We start from the raw sequence: 27,582 nt of genomic DNA on the forward strand, positions 1-27,582 counted from the left end.
TTCAGCGTCACTGGGTTTAAACTCTGCTCGAGACTGGGCAATAAATACAAATGCGTTTCGAAGCTTCAAATCAGTTACAGTAAATTAATTGTTTTGACAAAAAGATTCACCATTTCGACAAACTCGAAACACCTGAATATGGCGCCACCTGCTGGTGAAAACGTTGTAAAAGCGACGAGATTTTAGTCCAAACCTTTTCACGTCATACAAAATCATTGCAAATATTTTCTAAAAATATGTTTAAGAAACTGTGTATTTAACTTAAACGAAAAACGCAAATAACTTTACTTGGTGGCTTATTTAGGGCAAAAATATCATTAAAACGAACTCCCCTTTAATTATGCACATGTTGGTCATTAAATCGGTCTATAAAGCTGTCATGTGAAGCCGGAATCGCGCACCGGGCTACCGCCACTTGAGTTTGCGCGAACACAAGTATCTCGGAACCGGGCGGGCAACCCGTCCGGGAAGCAAAGCAAGCTGCGCATGCGCCTTATTCGATGACATTGATCATACGTTGCATGATCACCTTCGCACAACATCGTTTTCAGATACGATCGCAGTCAGGATCGGACCGCAGCAAGCGAGCCTATGCCCAAAGACATTCGGACCTGTGCAGGTAGCGGAGGCAGCCTCACGCTTGTGGGGATAGGGTGGAAGAAGGGAAGTGAGGAAGAAAATAAGGCGTCCGGGCCTGTGACGGTAGCGGAGGCAGACTTGCGATACAGTCGGGCCACGGACAGAGGAGAGAATAGATAGAGAAGCCTGTGCTGGCTGAGTCTGTGCCACTGATGGAGGCATGCTCACTAGTGATGGGTCGTTCGCGAACGCCGGCTCTAAAGCCGCCTTTCCACTGCACACGACATACGGAAACGACAGTCGGAGTTCTCCCCCTAGTGGCAGTCTATAAAGTTTCGGTTTAATCGTATATGGGAGAGAAGCTCATTCCAGTGCAAGAGGCTTCATTCTAATATGTTTACCATGGTGGAATAAATAAATGAACGCAAATGAATGAAACAATAAACAGCTATGCATATATGACAAAGATTGACAATATTTTTTGGAGAGAACATATAAAGACAAGATTAAAATAATAACGTACACAAATTAAATTAATATTGTATTACTTATCAATAATCAAAAGTGTTTTTTTAAGAATTCAAATGTTACTAATAAAGGTAAACCAAAAGGATTAATCATTTTCACCTCACACACAGTTTGTGATTGGAATACAATGAAAAACATAACTTCCGGTCAGCATATCGCATGCGGTTTAGTCGCACAATTTCAAATTTTTTAACGGATCCAACGCTCAAAACGGATCCGATATTTACGCATCCGCAGATGGTCGGGACCTCACGCAACCCCTTTGCGAATCTCCATAGGAAATGAATAGGTGTGTTCGAGATCAACCGGCGCTGCGCAGACCGATCGGCGAGGTTTGCCGCTTGCAGTCGAGGGAGGAACTGAAGACGGAGCCGTCAAGCCGGACACCTGCTGCTTGCCGTAGTGACGTGTGCGCCGTGTTTCCTTGTTTTTAATTGCAAATGAAGTGAATTAGATGCTGAATTTGATAAAACAAACCTTTTAATAAAAAGTTGCAACCAGAAACATTTTATATCGAATATTTTAATTGCTGCTTATACTGTATACCCGAAAATAACGGGAAACAAGACTATATTATTAAAATACCAATAGAGTTTGTTATTGTCATTTTTATTTTATTACACAACACAATATAACATATTTTAGCATATTAAAGTGTTAATATATGTATATATATATTAATGTTTATTACTCCCGCCTGCTGCATTGACTGCTGAGGCAAATCCTCAGAGTTGCGAAATATTCATCGTTTGTTTTGCTAAACGAAATATTACTGTTTAAGTAAGTTCATTAAACTGAGCATAGTTCATTTCTTATGTCCGAATTCTCCTTGTCAGATAAATTATAAAAATCGATTTTTCTACTCAAATTTATCTAGAAATACTTCAGTATTTTAATAATAAATTCAAATGATAATTTACATATTTGTTGAAGTGGGATTGTGGTCATTTAAAAAATTACGTATATATATCAGTCACACCAGTTTGTCCTTCTTTTAAATTAAGTTTACATATAATATGTGCAGAGTATAAATATTTCATGCATTAAAATTATGTTTAATAACTTCCAAAAAGTCTTACCTCAGAGAAATTGCACTTCATGCAGCAACAACCGTTAAAGGAGCATTTCACCCGTGGAAACATTAATCTTTATTAAAAGTGGATTATATTTGTAGTCGAAATGTAACATTTGGTGCCTATTTGACTGAGAAAAGGGGTGTTTGTAGTCTCACTCCCTCAACAAAGATACTGGACTTCCTTCTTTCAATGATGCAAAATGATGATTTTTACATCATTGAAAGAAGGAAGTGCAACACTGAAATCCATATTTCTCCTGTCTCGGGGAAACAGAGGGAATGATGCACAACCATTCAAAAACATGAATGGGTTTCTAACTATACACAGCTTAATGCAAATGTGTGAAGTGTCCCTTTAAAGCCCGGTAAGTGTCGTCACTAGATGTTGCAGCTAGTGCACATGTCTTGAAACAGCAGCAGTTCTTTTTCCAAAATAAAAGTAAGTCAAATTCTGGAAAAGGGCTGAAAAATTGTAGTTGTAATAAAGTAAAATTTACAAGCTTTACAGCTTATTAATTTTTTTTTATAAAATCTCAATTTAGTATTTGACCATTAATTAATAAATTCTGTGTTTGTTGAAATATAACATACATAGAAAATATTTCATTATAAACTTAATAGCCCAGATACTTACATTTAATAGGCTAATGGCACTTTACACCTCTACAAACCTATTCTTAAAATTAAAATATGCTTCTCCCCTTCCCTTATTTTATTAGGGTAACATTTCTGAGCTTAACTTTTCATCACACTACTTAAAATCAGTTTACATCCCTGCTGAAAAAACCAGCATCAAACCAGGATGGACCAGCATGGTAATTATGCTGGTCTATGATGGTTTAGCTGGTGGTCCCAGCATACCAGCACCAAAACACAACATATGCTGGTATACTAATGCTAGTTTAGCTGGTGCTAATGCTGGTTTGGTGCTGGTTTAGCTGGTGTTCACTAGCAAACTGGTATGCTGTTTTTTTCAGCAGGGACAGGCTACCATTAATCAGGAAAACTAAAAACAATTATCAAAACATTAAATAGAAACAATTATATGCATATCAATTGTTAAATTAATATATTTTTATTAAAACCAATGTGAAATGTGAAAGCCAAAATGTGGAAAATATGCCATTTGTCAGCCAAAATCGGACCAAATCCGCATATCCACAGCCTAGCCGAATCTGGCAACTTTTACTGGGCCAGTGCTGGCTTAATGCTGGTAAGCCGCAGCCAGAACACAGCCGCGTGCGCCGACACTCAACCGGATCTGGCCCGAGTGCACTGGCTACCTGGGTTCCGTCGCTGCCAGGCCTTCCGGCCATGCTAAGAACTGTCGAAGGACGTGGGAGAGTTAGCTGCATGTTTATATAGGCTTCCACTCATGCCGATCAGGTGGACACCTGATTGGTGACAGCTGGTCGTAATTACGATTTAGTTTGGGAGATTATTTAAATGTGCTCCTCTCGAACTTTGTTAATAAAACATCATTTGGAATAAGATGTTTAAAGAACGCCATGAACATACCAAAATACAACAACCAGTTTATTGGTTTAAATGTATCTCAGCTTTATTAGTGTTTTGTATTATAATGGTAGGCAGGATTGGATTGGTAATCGGGCATACAGGGCATTTTCTTGGTTGGCCGACATACATTCAGTAACACATTATAAACACCTGGTTGTATGGTCATCATGATGTTCTTTAAAAGACTTATTTCAAGGTTTAACAGCTAAACAAAACGTCTCACAAATGTTGCATTTTGTTCTGGTTTTGTTTTCGTAGTGTACAGAGTTGATTTATGTTTTTTACTACCTGAACAAAAAATGTGCTAATTAGGTATTTTCCAACATTCATAAAATATCTTTTTTGTTGTTATTTAGGGTGTGGTTTTTAAAATGTTATGCTGCAATATTACCTAATTACGATGAAAATACAACGTTGTGAAACGTTTGTGATTGTATTTCTAATCTGATCATAATCTCTTTGTCCTACGCTGTCCTATCTTTATGACTTTAAAAGGTTGATGTTCTGTCTTTATTCTTCAGTTATTATTTTCCCACCCCTTCTTTTTATTTGGTCATTACTTTATACAATAGTTTGTGATGATTTCTGGCCATAATTGAGACGCATACTCGTTTTGCTAAATCCATTGTAAAGCAGTGAGCGTCTTCTCTCTCCAGTACAGCAGGAGGCGCTGCAGCTCTTTAGTCCGCAGATAAACTCACTAAAGAAAGAAAGAAAGAAAGAAAGAAAGAAAGAAAGAGCGCGCGTGCGCGTGTGATGTGTTTGTGTATCCTCAGTGTTTTTCTCTTTTGCATGTTTCATTGAGTGTAAACAGAGTCTTGTCTCTGTGTATTAGACATTGATGGTGAGATGTGCTGTGCTGTAAATCAGTAGGAACTGATCCGTCCATGCTGGATATATTGATGATTTCATCACAGAAATCTCTCAGCTGAAGAAAGAGGAGATTTAGCAATGGATCGAGAGGTTTGTACAGCTTAAACATCATATACCTGAATCAGACAACATCAAATCATTTCTAATCTTACTGTCTGAGTGTGTTGTGTTGTCAGGATGTGGATTGTTGTGAATCTTCAGTGTATGTGACTGATGATGGGAGTCTGGATTCAGTGTGGATGAGCAGAGATCAGAGCCGCACACCACAGCCACTGCTGGACTCTAAACTCTCTGAAGAGAAATCCAGACACACACAGGACTCCGATCTCAGTCTGACTTTACTCTGTTATACTGAGTCAAAGCCCACAGACACTCAGGACACTACAGTGTGTGACAGTAAACCGAGCTTACAGGAGGATCAAACCTCCACAGAGTCTCTGGATTCTGTCTGTAACGCTGGAGAACAGCAGCAGATCCTGCAGACCAAACTGAAGATGTGTTCAGTTAAACTCATCGACTGCACGAACCTCATGATGAAGATTAAATCTGAACCCACAGAAATCAAAACTGAACCCACAGAAATCAAAACTGAACCCACAGAAATCAAAACTGAACCCACAGAAATCAAAACTGAACCCACAGAAATCAAAACTGATCACACAGAAGAGGAAGATCGTACTGAGGAAGATGATGATTTTATTCCATCAGGTATGTATCCTTAATTTTTGGTTGTGTTTTTAACTGTCATGTGTGCACCTGTTTTGGGTTTTCAGTCACAAATTCACTAATTAAAAGACCAAAAAGTGTAAGTACTAAAATGTTAAAGGAGTTTAGGATATCTTTAATACTTTTTAAGGAATAGGCATGTAGGCTTAAAGCTTTAGTTCACCCCAAAATCACTTACTCCTGTGTCGTCCTTAACCCCCAAGTGCTCTGATTGTTTTCAGAACACATTTTTAGATATTTTGGATTAAATTCGGGAGGCTTCTGTCTGTCTCTTTGAATTTGTTTGTTTCACAATCCTCTTCTCATAATGAAGGACATCGCCAAAAAGGTCCATCAGTCATTCAATAATAATATTGTGAAGTGACGAGAACACTTTTGTAGAGAAACCAAAACAAACGATTTTTTATAATTTGTTCTTCTCCCTGGTTGTTCATGAGCAGACTACTATACGTCAGTGGCCATCTTTTTTTGTTTTTATCCACTTCTTTATTGAAGCCATTATGCAAATATTGTCAACCCTAATTGTCAAACAAACCTGAAGCACTTTAATTAGCTGCTTCATGTGTGTTTGATTAGGGTTGGAGCTAAACTCTGCAGGGACACTGGCCCTCCAGGTGCAGGATTGGTGACCCCTGCTTTAAGCATTTTCCCATTATCGGATATCGGTTTTGTAATGTCGGCTTGACCGATAAATGCCACCATCTTGTGGCCGTTTTGAGATTTGTGCACTGGACGCCATTTCACCACTGAGGAGAGGAGACAACAACAACAGCGTGCGCAGCAAATATGACGGCAGAGTGACGCAACTTCATTAAAAGGACTTTGAGTATCTATGCAGTTTGACTAAGAAATTAAGACAAACACGCAGAGTCACGTAAATTGATTCATCAAATCCTGTCTCAGTAACAATGTAGCTTTTCATGAATTAAACAGCCATGAATGAATGCTTGTGGGAAATAAAAATTAATAATACTAAATAAATTTTTTTTAATGCTTATTAGTAGCCTTTTAAACTCACGTTCATCTTGCTGTTCACTTACCGGGTTGAAGGCTGACCACAGCCACCACATTCAGCTAACTTTTAAGAAGATGTACCCCAAGTTATATTAACATTAACCAGATAAACATTATTTTGCTAAAAAACATCTAAATAAATGTCTGTGGACATTAATTAATTATTTATTACCAGAGGCGGACATAACTTGAGTATTTTAAGTAAATTTTCCAAGCATCTGTGCTTTATCAGAGTGTTTGTCTTGGGAAAAAATTTACTTTACTAAAAAATTTTCACTACATTCTAAAGCATAGAATCATACTACTGTGTATTCCTTTTATATTGCATATTAAAAATTATTTAATACCTAATTACATAAAATTTGTGTACTTTTACTGTTCTTGAGTAAAAGTACTTTTTAATTACGTAAAATTAAAAAAAACAAGATATTTAATGTACTTAAATATTAAATATAAACCAAAAACTTGAAATTATGAAATGTAGTGGAGTACAAATTATGATAATATGCTTTGGAATGTATGTTTTCCAAAGAAAAACACTGATAAAATATGAATACTTAAGTATTTTTACTTTCTACATAAAAGTAAATTTTTAAGTAGTTTCCGCCTCTGTTTATTACCTCCGTGAGCTATAACAAGTTTGATAAAGTTGATGTATGATTAAATGCATAGATAAACAGCATTTTGTCAACAGCCATTTCATAAACTATAACAACAAAATGTGAATTATTCTGACATGAAATACCAGTTTGGAAATTCAATGATACGCTCTTTGGTTGGTTACTTTCCTAACAATGTATCATTTCTGTGATATCATTCATTAAATTAATATTATTCTTCACTCTTTAACTCCTCTATTTATTACTAGACCCCGACCGATATGCATTTTTTTTGGGCCAATGCAGATATAAGGGAGTAAAAAAGACCGATAACAATAGATCGGCCGGTATTCATTATGTGTATTATAGTACAGTACACACATACTACAGTATATTATACTACAGTACTGTACATAGAATACACTATTGTTAGAATCTAATTCTATGCAGGTCTAGAGGTATGAGATTTTTGTTGAATCTGTAGTAAAGAGACGAGGTCTGAGGTGAGCAGCAGAGAGTTCTGATATATATCAGGGGCTATGAAAGACACTGACACCAAATGCCGTTCAAACATAGACCAAAGTTTATAAGACAGGCTTCAGATTATATGGTGTACAGAAAGGAAGCCCTAGTCACCTGATAAACATTTGATAATGTCTAGAAGAATCATGTGAGCAGCTATTGAGCAAACATGTCTGGAGAACAATCACATGATTGGTCCCTTCGCAAGAACGTCTGGATATGGATACATAAATAATAATGCTTAGACAGTTGTATTGTGTAAACGAGGAAGGAGAGATTAGAACAGGGAAGTCTGGTCGTACTTCATGAGTGGACTGATCAGCCCATGTCTAGCATAGTCAAGGGAAATGTCACAACTCAATCTCAACTTAGTAAATGCAAAATAAATGAACCGTATCATTGCTTCATTATCATCCTAGTATAACATTAAAGAAATATACAAGGTTCTATGAAAATATATCAAATATATAAATGTGGGGTGTGGGGGAACAACATTTAAATTCTGACAACTATATACATTATATATACTATATAAATTAATTTGTTTGCAATGATCACTAACAAATGTGGTGATCAAACACTTAAAATGGCGTGACAAAGACGTGTAATACAGGCAGGTGTGTTTAACAATAAACTTTATTATCTAAAATGAGTCTGATATCAGTGCACAAAACCGTAAACTTGACTTATTATGAATAACTTAAAAACACAAACAGAACAACATACAACTTGAATCATTGGCAGGTTGGACGAGAATAACGTTATATAGACCTTTTGCGTGTTTGCAAACAGAGATGACGTTTTTTGTGGGCGGAGCCCAACTGGTGGCAGAAAGTGAATGCTTCTCAATAGCTGTGTGAAGTGTTTTAGCATTAAACTGTGATTTTTAAGGATCCGGTGTTCTGTAGAAGTCTGTTTCCCCTATATTTCTCTAAAGTGTAATGTTTCTTATAACGTTTTTACCAAGTTACGTTTATTTTTTAAATAAATTAAAAGTTTTAATGGCTTGGCCACTGATATGCTTGCATGTATGTAATGTGTATATATATTGTTCTTTATTGGTAAATCAATTATTTTTACAGTATGAATCGCTGAAGTACTTATAAGAGCAATACTATCATGTATTCTGTATAATATCATTTATTAAACATTTAATCATTTCCTGTTTTCAATTTCTTCCTTATATTTTTATCCTACGTGTTTGATCTAAAACTATTATGTTTACATACAAATTAATTTGTATAGGCCTGTTTATATATTATTAACACTTTACATCGTGTGTGTGTGCTATGTTTATATATTTATTAGTAAACATCATAATTTAGAACAAACAGGAAGAAGGCATAGGCTAAGATATATGGTAAAAAGAAGTAATAGAAAATGAAAAAAAATACGAAAACTTTAATAAATGGTAATATTATTGATATTATGAACTAATTAAAATCTTTAATCTTTCTAAATAAATTGTAAACGTAACGTGATGAAAACGCTATAAGAAACACATAGAGGGATCAGACTTCGACAGAACACCGGATATCTTCTCTAATTATTTTCTATTCAAATAATTAAAAGATTTTCAGATGATTTCATCACTCCAGTCTGTCCGGTTGAGGGCTTTTATTGCAACCATAAACACCTACGTTTTTCTTCAAATGGTGTCTTCGACGACGATATACTATAAAAATGAAGGTCATCTATTTTGACATTCCTATTCTGACACTCAACAGCACAACAAAACATTTTCTAGTGAGTTATATTGTTCGTTTCACTCGTGTCTCATTCATTTCCACTGTTTTTCTGCCACCACATGCGCGCGTGACGTAACTGTGACGTCGACTCGCAAAAGGTCTATAGGACTTGTATTGAAAAGGATTGTGAAGTTTATAGCTTTACAGTAAGTTATGTACTTCACAAATTAATAAGCAAGTTACCTTTAAGAAGACAATAGTCCCTTTCACACATACAGTCTTTACTGGTAATTTACTGGTAAATTGCAGTTAACATGTCATGTGTGAACAGAACCTTTCCGGTAAATCAGTGCTCCCAATTTACCAGTAAGACAGGAGCCCTTTTCACACAGATATTCCGTAAGATACACGGCACAGGCATCCTGGAATTTTACGGGACCGCTTGATATTTTATTCATTCACACTGCCAAGTTTACACGGCATCTGATGGTCCCGGAAAGACACGTGACATGTTGAAAGTCCCGCCCTCTCTTCTACGCAGCGTCTGAAGTTTGCATATTATTTATTATTTCTCTCTCCAGAAACAACTCGCGTGCATTTTTGTTTATGATAAGACTACAAAGGAGCGCGTGAATGCACAGTTCTATTCTGGTGAATGATCTCAGCTTCAGAGTGGATATTTGACAAGCTCCCTGATTTCTGCTTTGATACAGTTTTCAGACATTTCTCATCGTGATTGTTTATATGCATTTAAAACCCGCATTTTGAGGAGCTGAACAATATATCTCGTTGGGATGACATGCGGGTAGTTTCGTTTATTATAGCTCAAATGAGCACGTGACGCGATATTCTTTTATGCTGCTGAATGATCTCCGTTTCAACGCAGTAAGTAACGAGCTAACTTACCTGATATCTGCTTCAGTCCAGTTTGCTGACATTTCTCGTAGTGAATGTTGTAAATCCCTGATTTTAAAGAGTTGAACCAACTTCATGTTGCCATGACACGCGCGTCCTCACTATGGCACGTGCGTCATTGTTTATGCGTCTCATATATCATTTCCTGATAACTGCTTCAATCTAGTTTGCAACATTTCTCGTGGTGAATGTTTATATACATGTTAGTTTGCAACATTTCTCGTGGTGAATGTTTATATGCACGTTATCTCTCGTTGTAAGGAGCTGAACCATAACTTGTGTTGTGATGATGACGCGCGCGTCCTCACTTCGACACGCCCTTTATGGCATTCTTGTTCACACAGAGGGTTACCCGCGTATCTTACTAGGTCCTCTTTCCGGCAACGATCCCAGAAGATTAACGGAACGAGTTTTTGTTCACACAGACGCTTGTCTGGCAATTTTACGGGTATTTTCTGGGACCAGAGGTCTGTGTGAATGAGGTTAGGTTGTAAGATTAACGGTAATTTGCCGGTAAGCGCTGTGTGTGAACGAAAAATATAGGATTACCGGCATTTAGATGACGTCAGACCACGCTGACAGATCGGGCGGGCCAATCAGAAAGTTTTTTATACAGGTGACGCGGTTTCCCCCAGACTGTTTACAGACGTTTCCACACACATGTTGCTTAAAAGTCGAGCACACCTGAAGTTAACATCCACATTTCTTCACCAAAGTTGTTTAAAACCGCTTACCATCTAATTGCCAAATTGCCGACGTCCTTAGCACACCATCTGTGAAGCCTAATGTGCAAACGCGCAGGTTCCGTTTGACGCCGCCTAACGCAATGTTGTTTGGTCACGAGCAACTTCGCGACCGCTTGCCACAGATGTGAAAACAACAAAATACGGACCGTGGATATTAAGTCATAATCCGCCGTTTACAAATACGACACGGACGGTGCTCGCCGGCCGCGCGCCACAGGTAACTTCCGCTTTCTCTCCGAGTTTACCGGTATTTTGATACTGATGTGTGAATGATGTCTTACTGGTAAAAAGACGGAACGTCACTGCATGTGTGAACAGCACATTTTTGTATTTACTGGTAAATTCATTCTGGTAAATTCATGGTAATTTACCAGAATTACTGTGTGAAAGAGGCTAATGTCTTCGACAATGCTACAACATATTGATGTAGGCTAAAGTTTAATGTAGTGCACAACGTTTTTATAACATGAACCCACAGCGTTCAGCCAGACTTTAGACTTCTCTCCGCCTCTTTTATTTAGCAAGGGTGTAAAGTTGCGCATACTTATTTAATCAATTGCTCTGAAATTAGCATGTTCGTAACAACACAAGCAGCTTTCTTTCCAACAACTCGCAAGTGGACAAAAGAGGTGGATTAAAAACACGAAGTGTAAACGGGAATGTGTCTCTCTCGTCCACTTTTAATCCAATCGACCAAAGGTGCCTTAATAACCAGGTTTAAAAATGTTGTGAAAGCACCGAGTGACTGCCGCTGCCTTAACTGAGAGGCCACTGACTGAAGCAAATGGCAAGGGGGGTTGGCTGGTGTCACTACACAGTGACCTGGCCCTTATGAAAATTAACCATGGTTTTTTTTGTGGTAAAAGTGTAGTAACTAGTGGTTTTTTGGTGTATTGATTACTATCAGCAAAACCATGGTTTTACTACAGTAACTATGGTTTTTGGTTTTAACTGTAGTAAAACCATGGTTAATTTTCATTAGGGGGGTCACCAGTAGGGCTGCACGATTAATTGAAAAAGAATCACGATCTCGATTCATACATGTATGCGATCTTCATTTTAAATGACGGCGATTCACTTGCATATACAGTATTTCCCTGTATTCAGATTCTGCGTTTACGTGTTCACGTATTTAGATTACAATCCAAGAATATCAGTCAAACTTGCTAACACACACTCATACAGGGTAAAACCAAACCCTATTCATTAACCAATCAGACCCGATCGTTTCTTTCCTCGCTCTCATCTCATTTGCGGCGTTCCGCTGTCACTCGCGTGACGTATAACAAGGCGGCAGACCTAAACACAGTCGTTTACTTGGTGGATTTGGAGCGGCAATTTTCACCAAAAAGAGAGGATTAACGAGCGTCATTGTGGAAAATCCTGGTGGCGACGGAGATGCAACAACAATGGTTCCGAAAGAAGGCAAGGAAATTATTTACCTCAGGACCTACCTAAATCGGAAGGCAGGAACCTCCGGAGGTCGCATATGCAGACTGCATACGTCATCAAGCCTGGTTCATTTGAGTTAACGGAGCATTACATTCGCAAGTCAAAAACATACTTCAACAATTTATTATTAACTAAAAATATTAGTCATCTTTATAACGTTAATTGTTAATATTATGATGTGCAGTTTAGAAATGCGACCTCCATAGAGGCTGCAGCCTTCAGATTGAGAAACGGCCTCTGTGTCACCGCCACAAGTTCTCCATTAGAAAGGGTTTTTAGCATGAGGGGAACATTGTTACATGTCTGCGTTTCTCTCTGATGCCTCAAAATGTTGATCGTTTAGTCTTTTAAAGGTTTAACGTTAGTGTTTTAAAAGTTTTAAGGTTGGCCAGTTTGATAGGACAAAAAGCACAGGTGCAATTTAACAGCTAACGTTAACAAATTTTAAATTACTCTAAATTTTAAGGGGTCTAAAATAAGCGAGACTTTTAAGACACGTTATTATAACTGAAAGTCCTGTAGCATGTTTTTTTTAGTTAAGTGCATAATAAATGTTTTTGTAAAAAAAAAGAGAATCGGGATCTCAATTCCCATGGAAAAAAATCGTGATTCACATTTTAGCTTGAATCGTGCAGCCCTAGCTCACCAGTACCAAAACAGTGGAGGGCGCTCTGATGGACAAACAAGTACTTACATCATTCAAAAACATACATTTTTTTCTGTGAAAAACATTCATATCGGCTGCATATCTGTGTCGTATACGCCAATACAGATATATCTGCAACATGCTCATATCGGCGATAAAATCGGAAAACCGATAAATCGGTCGGGCTCTGTTTATTACATTGTATGCAAAGAGGGAGTGATTGTTGTTATTATTATAAGGATTTGTTCAGTTGAATAGTGTTGTTGTAATTGTGTCAAAACAGTAGTATAACAGTAAATAAAAATTGGTTCAGCATATCGGTTATTGGGCACATAAGCATCCAAATAGTTGGTATCGGTAAAAAAAAACATTAACGGTCGATCTCTACTGAAGACAATCTGAGCACTTGGGAGTTTAGAGCGACACAGGGAAAAGTGATAATTTTGAGGTGAACTGCCCCTTTAAAAATACATCTTTATATCTCATTCTAGAAGTGTCATCATATAATTCAATTCAATTTTATTTATATAGCAACAAGGATTGTGAAAGTCGTTGTCTGTACAAATAAAAAAATATTGCTCCGTTTGACGACTTCCAAAATGTGGATTACTCACAAATAATCATACATAACATTAATGGGCAGTTTCCCAGACAGGGATTAGACTAGTCCTAGACTAAAATAAATGTAGGAGCTGTTCAAACTGAAAACAACTTGCACTTATGTATTTTAAGATATGTCAGTGCAAGTTGTTTTTAGTTTGAACAATCTTTGTTTGGCTTTAAAATGCACACCAGTAATGTTTTTAGTAAGGCATGTTTGTTAAAACTAGTTATATTTTTTAATTAAACTAAGGCCTAGTCCTGATTTAAGCTAATCCCTGTCTGGGAAAACAGCCCTATATGTTTTTTCATTGATCACTAGTTATTGTTATTATTTTAATAAAATATACACTGTAATATCAGATAAGTTCTACTAACTCCCAAAAAATTTTGGCAACTGATAGCCGATGTTTTCTTAAGTAAGCAAACTTAAAAGTTTAGAGTACAGACAATTTCAATTCAAATAAAAAAAATTATTTATCTAAACTTAGTTTAAGTCTGATACAAATTAAATTATATACTTTATTGATCTTAAATTGTAGAAGTAATGTTACTTAAATATTTTGTGGCAACTAATTGCCTTGTTTTTTATAAGTTTCCTGTACTCAAATACTTAAATTTTACAACTTAACAGTAACACTGTAAAACCCGACAAGCTCAGAGTACTCAAAATATTAGAGTAAACCAACTATCATTTAATTTTTGTTCCGAATCACAGAAACAAATCATGTGACTCGTGTAAATGTGTGTTGAGATTGAGCTCAGTGCTGACTTTCACATAGTTATTGTTTATATAATAAAGCAACACATTGTTGATTTACAGCCAAGCACAGGCACCACACTTCTGAACAATGGTAAGCCCAAAAATAAAAAATTGCAAACTCTTCTAAATCTCCAACATAAATAAATGTTTAACACTACTGAGTCTTTTTCTTTACTAAAAACCACATAAAATATCACTTAATTAAAAATGCTGTCGTATTGTGTGCTAATGCAAAGCATGCTGGGAACTGGAATCTCCACAACTAATCGTGTTAATTTAACTTTAAAATGAAGTAAATTCACACATTTTGAGTACCAGGTACTTTCCATTACAAGTTGGTTTTACTGTTTGGGTTTACGGTTTTAAAAATTACACTTTTTTGCTGCATATTAGAGCCAGACTGATAAAGGATTTAGAAGGCCGATACCGATACAAATGTTTGTTGGTTTTAAAATCTGATAATCCGATATATCGGCCAATAATTTTTTTTTCAGAAACGCACAACAAAACTAACAGATTTTCCTAACAGATTGCTGCTACAGCCACAACTATTACTTCTACCAGTATTATTATTACAGTGCATTGAAAATGCGCTGTACTGTTCTTACTGGGCTTTTTATTATTATGTTGGCTTGAAAAAGCCAACATACTGTTCTTAATCTTATTAGTGGTGCTTGCATTTATGCAAGGCATCACTATTATTATTGCTCAGGGATATTATTATGTTGGCTTGAAAAAGCCAACATATTGTTATTGCTCTTAAACTTATTATTATTATGTTGGCTTTGAAAAAGCCAACATATTGTTATTGCTTTTAAACTTATATCTTATTATGTTTGCTTGAAAAAGCCAACATATTGTTATTGCTATTAAACTTATTCACCTTATTTTCCACGACAACAAGGGCGGTGCCATTGGGCTCATTTTGTCAACGTACTTCCGGCTGCATATGATGAGCAGCTGAGGCAGTGGCTGAAGGCGACGCGTTAAATTTAAAAAGCTCACTCAAGCGCCTTTATGTTTGTTTCTTACCAATTTTAACGGACGGGAAGCCGACCGAGGAACACCCTAATCCCAAGTAATGGTTTGACTACGATGTTCCGGTAACTTGAAGCCATGCCGGGTGTTGAAAAGGTGGTCAGTTTCAGGTAAGCTATTTTAGCTAAGTGTGCTCTTTCGCCTAACGTTAGATTTGTGATGTCCGTTCTACGAATACACTTAAGATCAGTAACGTTAGTTTATAAAATGCAATTATTTTGAATGATTTTGATTGCCCACCTATATTTTTATATTTAAGGTAAGATTATAGAATATAGAATATATTAGTACATTACATTCTTACAGTAGCTCACGTGATTCATACAAGTAACCGAGATTTCAGATGCTAGCTTGAAGGTCAGTTCATTCTTCATTCAGATATTGATGATAATGACCTATTAAACGACATATTATTTAACACTGAAGTTAGAGATTGTGTGTATAACGTTACTGTCTCTTTTTAATGCATCTCTCTCTCACACACTGTTCTGTTTAAGTATGGATGTCATTTTTATATTAATTCTCATGATGCAAGTTTCTTTTAAATACTAACATAAAAATGTTTTTGGTTATTATTTTCACAGATGCATTGATGTTTAGTGATGCAATGGACAACTGTGAGGATGATATACAATCAATGTGTTCCTAAACTGTGATGCGGAAACACAATGGGAGGATCCATCCGTCTCTGACCACAACTACACTTTAAAATCTCAACTCAACCTGAAGCAACCTACATCTGATATGGCAGTGGTTCTTAACATTATTCCTCGAGGCCCACTGCCCTGCACAGTTTGTATGTCTCCCTTATTTAACACACCTGATTCAAATCATCAGCTCATTAGAAGAGATCTCAATGAACTGAACTGAGTCTGTAAGATAAAAGAGACATACAAAATGTGCAAAGCAGTGGGCCTCGAGGAATAACGTTAAGAACCACTGTGATATGGGAAAACAACCTTGCGGTTTCCCGGACAGGGCTTATGCTGGTCCCAGGCTAAAATGCTTATTTGAGCTACGATTATTTAAAAACGCCTTGTACTGACATACCTCAACATATATGAGTGCCATTGTTTTGTCACAAGATGTGGTTTGTTAGTAAAAACTAAAATGTCCTGATATAATTAAGGTCCTAGTCCTGTAAACCCTGTCCGAGAAACTGCTTCAATGCTTCTGTTTCATGTGTTGAACTGGCACAAATGTACATATCTCTGCTGAGAAACAACCATCTTTTTCAGCTTTACACAGGGTTGATATTGCATGCATTACACAGTCGCTAAGCACATCACCAGTACATACACCAACAGCTTCCAGATAAACACTTGGGATCAGCTCCTGATGACTCTGATAAAGCTGTGTCTTAATTCATTGCAGGGTGGTCTTGCTGAAAAGTTTCTTAGTCCATAGTTATTTTTATAAACCTTTACAATGTGACCTGATTTTACCTGTTGTAAAGTTATATTAAACCTTTACAATGTGATCAGATATTGTGCATTTATATTAAATCTTTACAATGTGATCAGATATTACCTGTCATGCAGTTATATTAAACATTTACTATGTGATCAGATATTGTGCATTTATATTAAATCTTTACTATGTGATCAGTTGTTACCTGTCATGCAGTTATATTAAACATTTACTATGTGATTAGATGTTACCTGTCATGCAGTTATATAAACCTTTACAATGTGATCAGATATTGTGCATTTATATTAAATCTTTACTATGTGATCAGTTGTTACCTGTCATGCAGTTATATTAAACATTTACAATGTGATCAGATATTGTGCAGTTCTATTAAATCTTTACAATGTGATCAGATGTTACCTGTCATGCAGTTATATAAACCTTTACAATGTGATCAGATATTATCTGTAAGGAATTTCTTAAAACATATGTGAGCTTTGTAGATTCCACTTAAAAGGATTTAAGTCTCCTGATTTGAAGGAATAAGTGTTGGCAAGTTTGCAAATTAATTCTATCATGGTACATTACCACATAAAACTAAATAGTTATTGGACTGGCTAAGGTGCACATTTGCTTTAAAAAAGACGAAATCACTGTGTAAATATTGGTAGGCATAAGTACTTTAATAATTTTCATTGCTGCTCCTTCTGACAGGACGAGGTAATTAAATATGTCCAATAGGTTACTTTCCGCGGCTGCTTCATATAGTCTAACCACGAGAGGATTGATGGGACATTATAAGACTATCCGAGCGTTGTATGAAGTTTTCTCCGTGCTCCTAATTTAAAACATTTACAGCAGGTGCGATATTTGTCATTTTGCTAAAGTTATAGTGAACTACAAACAATCTTCTAACCACCAAACTAGCTACCGAATGCACTGTGCCATATTAGCAGCGGAAGTCGGTTGACAAAATGCGGAAGAGCGAAGAATTGAAAAGGGGCGTGGCGGAATAAGGTGAATATCTTATTATTATTCTTTTTCTCCCCCCAAAATTTCTGACACTAACTCGTCCTAGGGCTTTCAAGCTACATGCACCAAATTTTCCAGACTGGTCTGACTTAGTGTGCTATATCTTTTCTAACTGATGGGACCTTCCGAATTCCTAAACGGGGGGCTTGAACACCCCAAAATTTCCATTGACTTAACATTGAGACAAACTTTGACGGGCCATAGCTGCGAGTGAGAAACTTGTAGAAACTTGTGGCTTATCACATTTAAGGAGGCTGACAGGCTCTGTAAAAACATACATCACAATGGGGTGTAAGCTGTACCCCTGGGGTGTAAGAGGTCTCCAAATTTTCCCATTGACTTATAATGGGGCAGGAAACATGCCCATATAAGAGAATAAAAGCGTCCCAGATGGAATATCTTCACTTTAGAGTGTCGTAGAGACATGGGGGTGGGCTCATTATACTCAGGCATCCAATCAGTCTCCTAGGATTGCCCCAGAGCTATTAAGCCACGCCCCTAGCAACAATTTTGGGTACCCTAACAACATCTCCCATAGACTACCATTATAAAAAGCTCAGATGGATATCTTTGCAGCAGAGTGTCATAAAGACATAAGGGTGGGCTCATTTTACTCAGGCATCCAATCAGTCTCTTAGGATTCTTATTTAAGTATTAAACCACGCCCCTAGCAACCAAATATGAGCACCCTAGAAACATATTAAACAAAGCCTTATATCTGGATCCGAATGTCATAGAGACATGGGGGTTGGGTCTTTGGGTCATGTTAGCTTCATGTTAGCTTCATGCTAAGTCATACTAGCTTAATGCTAGCTTTATGCTAATTTCATAATAAATCTTGTTAACTTCATGTTAAATCATGCTAGCTTCATGTTAATTCATGTTAACATGTTAGCTTCATGCTAATTTATGTTAGCATCATGCTAGCTAAATTCTAATTCATGTTAGCATCATGCTACCTTTATGCTAATTTATGTTAGAATCATGCTAGCTTCATGCTAATTCATGTTAGCATCATGCTACCTTCATGCTAATTCATGTTAGCATCATGCTACCTTCATGCTAATTCATATTAGCATCATGCTAGCTTCATGTTAATTCAAATTAGCATCATGCTAGCTTCATGCTAATTCGTGTTAACATCATGCTAGCTTCATGCTACTTCGTATTAGCATCATGCTAGCTTCATGCTACTTCATGTTAGCATCATGCTAGCTTCATGCTACTTCGTATTAGCATCATGCTAGCTTCATACTAATTCATGTTAACATCATGCTACCTTTGTGCTAATTCATGTTAGCATCATGTTAGCTTCATGATAATTTGTATTAGCATCATGCTACCTTCATGTTAATTCATGTTAGCATCATGCTAACTTCATGCTAATTTATGTTCGCATCATGCTAGCTTCATGCTAATTCATGTTAGCATCATGTTAGCTTATGCTAATTCATGTTAGCTTCATGCTAATTCATGTTAATTCATGTTAGCGTCATGCTAGCTTCATGCTAATTCATGTTAGCATAATGCTAGCTTCATGCTAATTCATGTTAGCTTCATGCTAATTCATGTTACCATCATGCTAACTTCATGCTAATTCATGTTAACATCATGTTAACTTCATGCTAGCTTCATGCTAATTCATGTTAGCATCATGCTAACTTCATGCTAACTCATGTTAGCATCATGGTAGCTACATGTTAATTCATGTTAGCATCATGCTAACTTCATGGTAACTCATGTTAGCATCATGGTAGCTTCATGCTAATTCATGTTAGCATCATGGTAGCTTCACGCTAATTAGCTTCATGCTAATTCATGTAAGCATCATGCTAGCTTCATGTTAAATCATGTTAGCTTCATGCTAAATCATGCTTACTTCATGTTAGTTTCATGTTAAATCATGTTTACTTCATGTTAGCTTCACGTTACATCATGTTAGCTTCATGTTAAATTATCATGTTAGCTTCATGTTATATTATGCTAACTTCATGTTAAATCATGCTAGCTTATGTTTGATTCATGCTCAATCATGCTAGCTGTTTTAAACTTTCAGGCCAGGCTTTCTCAAGCCAACTTAAAGTTTGTCTTCAAACTTTACTATCTAGTTATTATTCTTTTTATGTTCCAAAATTTCTGACACTAACTCGTCCTAGAGCTTTCAAGCTACATGCACCAAATTTTCCACAGACCTTCAGACTGGTCTGACTTAGCGTGCTATATCTTTTCTAACTGATGGGACCTTCCGAATTCCTAAACGGGGGGCTCAAACACCCCAAAATTTCCATTGACTTAACATTGAGACAAACTTTGACGGGTCATAGCTGCAAGTGAGAAACTTGTAGAAACTTGTGGCTTACCACATTTAAGGAGGCTGACAGGCTGTGTAAGAACATACATAACAATGGGGTGTAAGCTGTACCCCTGGGGTGTAAGAGTCCCCCAAAATTTCCCACTGACTTATAATGGGGCAGGAAACATGCCCATAAAAGTGTCCCAGATGGAATATCTTCACTTTAGAGTGTCGTAGAGACATGGGGGTGGGCTCATTATACTCAGGCATCCAATCAGTCTCTTAGGATCACCCCAAAGCTATTAAGCCACGCCCCTAGCATCAATTTTGGGTACCCTAGCAACATCTCCCATAGACTACCATTATAAAAGCCCAGATGGATATCTTTGCACCAGAGTGTCAGAGACATAGGGGTGGGCTCATTTTACTCAGGAATCCAATCAGTCTCTTAGAATTCTTATTGAGGTATTAAGCCAGGCCCCAGCAACCAAATATGATTACCCTAGCAACATAATAAACAAAGCCTTATATCTCTGGATCTGAACATCATAGAGACATGGGGGTTGGGTCTTTGGGTCATGTTAGCTTCATGCTAGCTTCATGCTAAGTCATACTAGCTTCGTGTGTGTTTCATGCTAGCTTTATGCTAATTTCATAATAAATCTTTCTAACTTCATGTTAAATCATGCTAGCTTCATGCTAATCATGCTAGCATCATGCTAGCTTCATGCTAATCATGCTAGCTTCATGTTAATCATGCTAGCTTCATGCTAATCATGCTAACATCATGCTAGCTTCATGCTAATCATGTTAGCATCATGCTAATCATGCTAGCATCATGCTAATCATGCTAGCATCACGTTAGCTTCATGCTAATCATGCTAGCTTCATGCTAATCATGCTAGCATCATGTTAGCTTCATGCATATCATGCTAACTTCATGCTAATCATGCCAGCTTCATGTTAATCATGCTAGCATCATCTTAGCTTCATGTTAATCATGCTAACATCATGCTAACTTCATGCTAATCATGCCAGCTTCATGATAAATCATGCTAGCTTCAAGTTAATCATGCTAACATCATGTTAGCTTCATGCAAATCATGCTAACATCATGCAAGCGTCATGTTAATCATGCTAGCTTCATGCTAATCATGCTAGCATCATGTTAGCTTCATGCTAATCATGCTAGCTTCATGATAAATCATGCTAGCTTCATGCTAATCATGTTAGCATCATGTTAGCGTCATGCTAATCATGCTAACATAATGTTAGCTTCATGCTAATCATGCTAGCATCATGCTATCTTCATGTTAACATCATGCTAGCTTCATGCTAAATCTTACTAGCTTCATGCTAAATCATGCTAGCTTTGTTAAATCATGCTAGTGTCATGCTAGCTTCATGTTAAATCATGTTAACTTCATGATAAATCATGTTAGTTTCATGATAAATTATGTTAGCTTCATGTTAAATCATGCCAACATCATGCTAGCTTCGTGCTAAATCATGCTAGCTTCATGTTAAATCATGTTAGCATCATGTTAGCTTCATGCTAAATCATGTTCGCTTCATGCTAAATCATGTTCGCTTCATGCTAAATCATGCTAACGTCATGGTAAATCATGCTAGCTTTAGACTAAATCATGCTAGCTTCATGCTAAGTCATGCTAGCTTTATGTTAAATCATGTTAACTCATACTAGCTTCATATTTAACACCGCCTCACATTATTCTAAAAGTTGTAAGTATGGGATAAAGGAAAAAAAAAATCATGTATAATTATTACAAAAACCTTTTCATATATTCCCAAAGGAGGAGACCAGAGCAGCCAAAATTGGTCAGATTTTTGCTGTTTATCATAAGTGAGCTTTTCAAAAGGTAATAGTGTGGCAATTTGTGATATCCACATTTTAAGGGATGGAGCCTCAGAAGCGGACCAAAGTAACAAAATGCATTTCTTTGCTAAATATACCAAGATGATAAATAACTGTGTTGTTTTTTTATTAAACAGAGTATTCACCTTAAGATTAAGTAGATATACTGCTGGGGACATATCAAAGTTCACTCCAAAGAGATCTTTCAATACAAGATGCACTTTTTTCCAATAAGGCAATATTTTGTCACAGTACCAAAAACAATGAATGACAGTGCCCTTATGTTTGTTACACTTAAAGCACAGGCCTGAGGTATTGGCAAACATCTTTTTTTATAGGCATTGGTGTAAAATATACCCTATTAAAAAATTTAAAGTTGAGCTCATGTACCCCAAGAGAAGTGCATTTAGGGTATACATTATTGCATACGACATCCCAGTCATTTTCCTCAATAGGCTGGCCTGTGTCTTTTTCCCATACTGCCTTAAGTGCTGGAAGGCTTGAGATACAGTTATTAACTAGAATGTCATATATCCTTGATATCGATCCCTTTAACTCAATTGGGTTTTGTAAAAGGTCCTCAATAGCAGTTATTTGCATGTTCAGCTCCCCTTTATCTACAGTTGTTTTCAAAAAATGACGTAACTGGAGATCTGACTTTGGAACTTTGTATTGATCCACAATTTGCTGGACAGATTTTAAAATACCCTCTGTAAATAAGCAAGATAGTTGGGATATTCCCAGCCTTAGCCATGTTGAGAGGCCAATATTTTGCAATGTTAGAGGAAAATCAGGGTTAAAACAAATTGGAGAGGATAGGGAAAGGAAGGCAGGGATTTTTAAGTATGTCTTAACATCTCTCCAGACTCGGAGAGTGTTTGCTGTGGTAAAATGTTCAGAATTTTTTTTAATCTTAGTATACTTTTTGATAAAAGGTAAAGATTTAATTGGAAATGGGGTGCAAATTGATGCTTCCATATTATACCAAATGGAGTTTGTTCTCTCTGTATTCCATGTGATCATATTTTTTATCTGGGCTGCCCAATAGTACAATTGCAGATTTGGCAGAGCTAACCCACCCCTATGTTTCGGCTTAAGCAATTTTGAGAGTTTTATACGGGGCATTTTATTATTCCAGATAAACTTTGAGAGGTGTTTGTTAAGATCCTTAAAAAAAGAACTTGGTAAATAACTAGGTATAGATTGAAATAAGTATAACAATTTGGGAAGAACATTCATTTTTATTACATTTATTCTGCCCAGAAATGAAATTGGAAGTAGACACCATGTTTTCAAGTTGGTCTTGATTATTTCTGTAAGTGGGGTGTAATTGTTATTTATAAGATCACTAAGTGAGGCTGTCATAAAGATTCCTAGATATCTAAAGCCTTCCTCTGATATTTGAAAAGGAGATATTAATTTTAGATGTTCTAGTGAAGGTGTCAGGGATGGTGGAGGATGAACCCAAGTGCAGACAGCTCTCAACTCAAAAGACTTTTATTAATAAACTAAAACTCCCTCGAGGGGGTAAACAAGACAAGAATTAAATAAAAGACATGGCAAAAACACGACAAAACCTCTAACAGTGTCACATAAATACATACAATGATACCACAAAGACAAGAGACACAAAGGCATTTAAATAGGGAAACTAATTAGGGGACAATAACAAACAGGTGAAGGGAATAAACTAATCATGAATAATTAACAAGGAAACGAGGGGGCAGGGTCAAGACTTAAGACAGGAGAGCATGCGGTACACAAAACATAACAGACCACATGACTCTCCACACAAACACGTATACGGGGGTGTCAGGATCCCGGCACCAGAAACAAGACAAAATACACTTAATAACATTCGGGATCCTGACAGAAGGGAGATTTAAGGGTAATGCAATGGATTTGGAGAGATTTATTTTATAGCCAGAAAGACTACTGTACAAAGAAATGCAGTCCAGAAGTGTTGGAAAGGACTGTTCTGGTTTAAGCATAAATATTAGAACATCGTCAGCATATAGTGAAACTCTATGATTAGTTTCACCCAATGTAATGCCGTGAAAATTTTTACTCTGTCTAATAAGCTCTGCAAGGGGCTCGATTACCAAAGCGAAAAGCAGGGGCGAGAGAGGGCATCCCTGTCTTGTACCCCTCCCTATACTGAACAGAGTTGAAGTGGTACCATTCACGACCATTGTGGCCTTCAAGTTAGAGTAACGCAACTGGATCCATTTAATAAAGTTATGGCCCATGTTAAATTTCCCTAGAGTGGCCAACAATAAGTCCCACTCAACTCTGTCAAAAGCTTTTTCGGCGTCGAGGGAGAGAGCAAGTGCAGGGTGCCCTTTAGTTTGAACAAAATTAATAATATTTAAGAGTCGGCGTATGTTGTCAGTGCCATAACGTGTTTTCACGAATCCAGTCTGATCTGGTTTGATTAACTTGGGTAGTATGTTTTCCAGTCTGTTTGCTAAAAGCTTTTCCAATATCTTATTGTCTGTGTTGAGTAAGCTTATTGGTCTATATGATGCACAGTCTTGAGGGTTTTTATCTTTCTTAAGAATTACACATATATTCGCCATTTTCCATGAATCAGGTATATTATCCTGTTCTAAAATAGCTTGTAAAGCAGGCAACAAAATATTAGAAAGCTCGGGCCAAAATAATTTATAAAATTCTGGGGGAAAACCGGCGGGTCCAGGTGACTTGTTAGACGGCATTGATTGGATTGTTGCTTGCACCTCTTCTGGGGTTATGGATGAGTTGAGGTAATCTTGGTCTTCCTCAGAGATGAGCGGGAGAGAAATATTATTAAAAAAGGTTTGAAAGTCAGGCTGTGTCGCACTATTTTGTGAACAATAAAGTGATTCATAGTAGGATCGAAAAGTATCAGTAATAGATGTAGGATCATGTATGGTGGAACCATCGGACATCTTAAGGGACTTCACTGTCCTCTCCGATTGTTGTCTTTTTATTTGATATGCTATCAATCTACCGGATTTATTCGAATGCTCATAATAGTTTTGTTTAGAGAGAAATAATAGTTTTTTTATGTGATTGGTATAATCAAGGTTAAGTTTAGCCCTAGCATGGGATAGAGCAGTCCAATTGGTTAGAGTGGGATTTGTGCTATGTAAAAGCTCGAGTCTCTTAACCTACCTTTCCAAATCTTGTCGTAACGACATCAGGGCTTTTCTACGTGCGGCAGAATGAGATATAATATGTCCCCTAATTGTTGCCTTAGCGGCATCTCACAATATAGCAGGTGAGACCGGTGAGTCTTTATGATCCTGCCAATAGTTTCGTATTGAGTCTCTTATCATATTACAGAATTCCAGATCTGATAATGTGGATGAGTTCAGTTTCCAAAACGTACTTCTTGTAGACGGTGTCCCTATTTTAATGTCTATGTGAACCGGAGCATGATCTGAAATGACGATGGAGCCGATTTGGTTGGAAGATACAAGATTGAAAGAGTTGTATGGAACAAATATATAATCAATTCTTGAATTTTAACCATAGGGTTAGAGTAAAATGTGTAATTTCTAGTATGTGGGTTCATTTCTCTCCAAGTGTCTATTAGACCAGTCTCCCTGCAGAGCCCATTAAGAGCTAAGGAAGATCTAGGATTAACAACAGTGGCTGAAGAAGATTTATCCAAATTCTCATCCATCACACAGTTGAAATCCCCAGCACAAATTCCCAGACCCTTGCAATGTTCATTAAATAGTAAAATAATTTTTGATATTAATTTGGGGGAGTCTTCATTGGGTGCATAGACATTTAATATGGTAATATGTTGACCGAATATCGAGCCTGTGACCAAAATAAATCTACCTTCCGGATCTTTAATTTGGTTTTCAAAAATAAATGGCAAGTGTTTGCTTATAAGAATAGCCGTACCTCTTTTCCTAGGATTGGAGGAACATGTGGAATAATATACTTGACCCACCCAGTCTCTGAGCAGTTTAATGTGTTCACTATCCGATAAACGGGTTTCTTGAAGCATAGCAATTGTAATTTTACTTTTTTTTAAGAAAGTTAGTACTTTTTTCCTTTTGACAACATTCCCTAAACCATTCACATTCCATGTCATAAATCTAGTAGAGCTCTGCATAGTGATAATATATGGCTAAATGAAAAACTGTATCAATTTTAAAGGAGACATATCATGCTAAATCCACTTTCTTGGCTCTTAAATGCATTTTGTTGTATATTTGTAGTGTTTATAAGTACATAAAAGTTGAAATTAGTCTCTTCAGGTGCTTTGTTGATATCTTTATATTCTGTTTTGGTCATATTTTCCAACCGGTTCTGATTTTTCTATTATCTATTACGTTTTTTGAACAATTACGTCACAGTATTTGCAGCGGAACTGCTAAATAAGGACATCGACTTCCAGCCCAACACTACGAGCAATCCGCCATTTTATATTTCTCGCTGCGATATTGTAGTCCAAGCTCAAGAATGCAGAAGTTACGAGAGCGTAAGAAATGTACTCACATCTGTGGGTAAAGTCATTTTTGTGTGCCCGAGGCACTTTAAGGATAACTACTTCACCAATCTCCGCCAGTATAAAGAAGGATTTGCCGATAGACTTCGTCTGATTGAGGGGTCAATTACTTCTTTCTTTGGAGACGACGAGCAGAGCACTTCGGTAAGCAGTTTATAACTTAAAGTAAAAAAGTAAAATACACGGTGGTCATGGTTTAGCAGTGCTGTTTCTCACTCCGAAGGCTGCAGCCTGCGGAGATCGCTTTTGGGCATCAAGCCTGGTTTAAGTTAACTGAGCATCACATTTGCAAGTCATGAGCATATTACAACAACTTACGATTAACTAAGAATAATAGTAAACTTTATAATTGTTAATATTCTGAAATAAGACCGTCTTGATGACGTATGCAGCCTAGATATGCGACCTCCGGAGGCTGCAGCCTCACACCATTGCGATACCTCCATATGAAGACGTTGTTCTGCAGGTTCGTCGTCTTCATTTTCCTCTCAGTCCGTTTCCGACTCTGGCGCGAACATATAAGGCTGGATGGACAAGTCTTCCGTTGTTGACATTTTGTGAATAACGAGTAAATAAAAAGTTTCTGTGCAGCTAGATAATCGTATCTCTGCTATAAAACTACAAAAATGGCCGAACTGGGTGGAGTTTAACCGAGTGTCACCTCTGCAACCTGGAGAGGGGGCAGGGTATGACGTGCATTTAAAAAGACAGTACCAAAACGAGTTGCTCTCAGATGCACATCAGAAAAGGGGTAGAAAGGGGGCCTGTGGGGCTATAATAATGAGGAATTCAGACCCAAGCATTGCAGTTTCGCTTTACATAGACCACAAATAGATGATTTATATGTAAAAAGGACAGATTTAAAAGCATGATATGTCTGCTTTAAACATAACGTTAGAAAAATGAAAATTTCTAATGGGCAATTTTTTGAACTTATAGAACAAGTAAATAAAAGCAACAAAGAAACCCTCCCTCCCACCTAATCCCGGCTCTATCCCCAACTTACAAAGCCAACTAAGTACCCCTAAACCTAGGTCTCTGTATCCCAAGGAACACAGACATAACATAGTTATATCTGCCACCAACAAAAGGATCAGAATTATACCCATGCAGGGCGAGCGATAAACCTGTCCGCTCCAGTGAAATAAATATCGTTACCCCATAGGGCTCATGTAAAAG

At 37.0% G+C, this 27,582-nt stretch overlaps 1 protein-coding gene across 1 annotated transcript in view; it reads left to right on the forward strand.

Moving 5' to 3' along the window:
* Positions 1 to 4,738: 4,738 nt before the first annotated feature.
* Positions 4,739 to 27,582, forward strand: part of LOC135771673 (uncharacterized) — a 31,047-nt gene continuing 8,203 nt past the window's right edge. Inside the window, exon 1 of the mRNA XM_065282015.2 lies at positions 4,739 to 5,281. Within this exon, the coding sequence (XP_065138087.2) occupies positions 4,813 to 5,281 (469 nt within the window). The 5' untranslated portion in view covers positions 4,739 to 4,812. The remainder of the gene's footprint in view (positions 5,282 to 27,582) is intronic.

Source organism: Paramisgurnus dabryanus, chromosome 8 (genome assembly GCF_030506205.2).
Source record: "Paramisgurnus dabryanus chromosome 8, PD_genome_1.1, whole genome shotgun sequence".
Taxonomy (NCBI): domain Eukaryota; kingdom Metazoa; phylum Chordata; class Actinopteri; order Cypriniformes; family Cobitidae; genus Paramisgurnus; species Paramisgurnus dabryanus.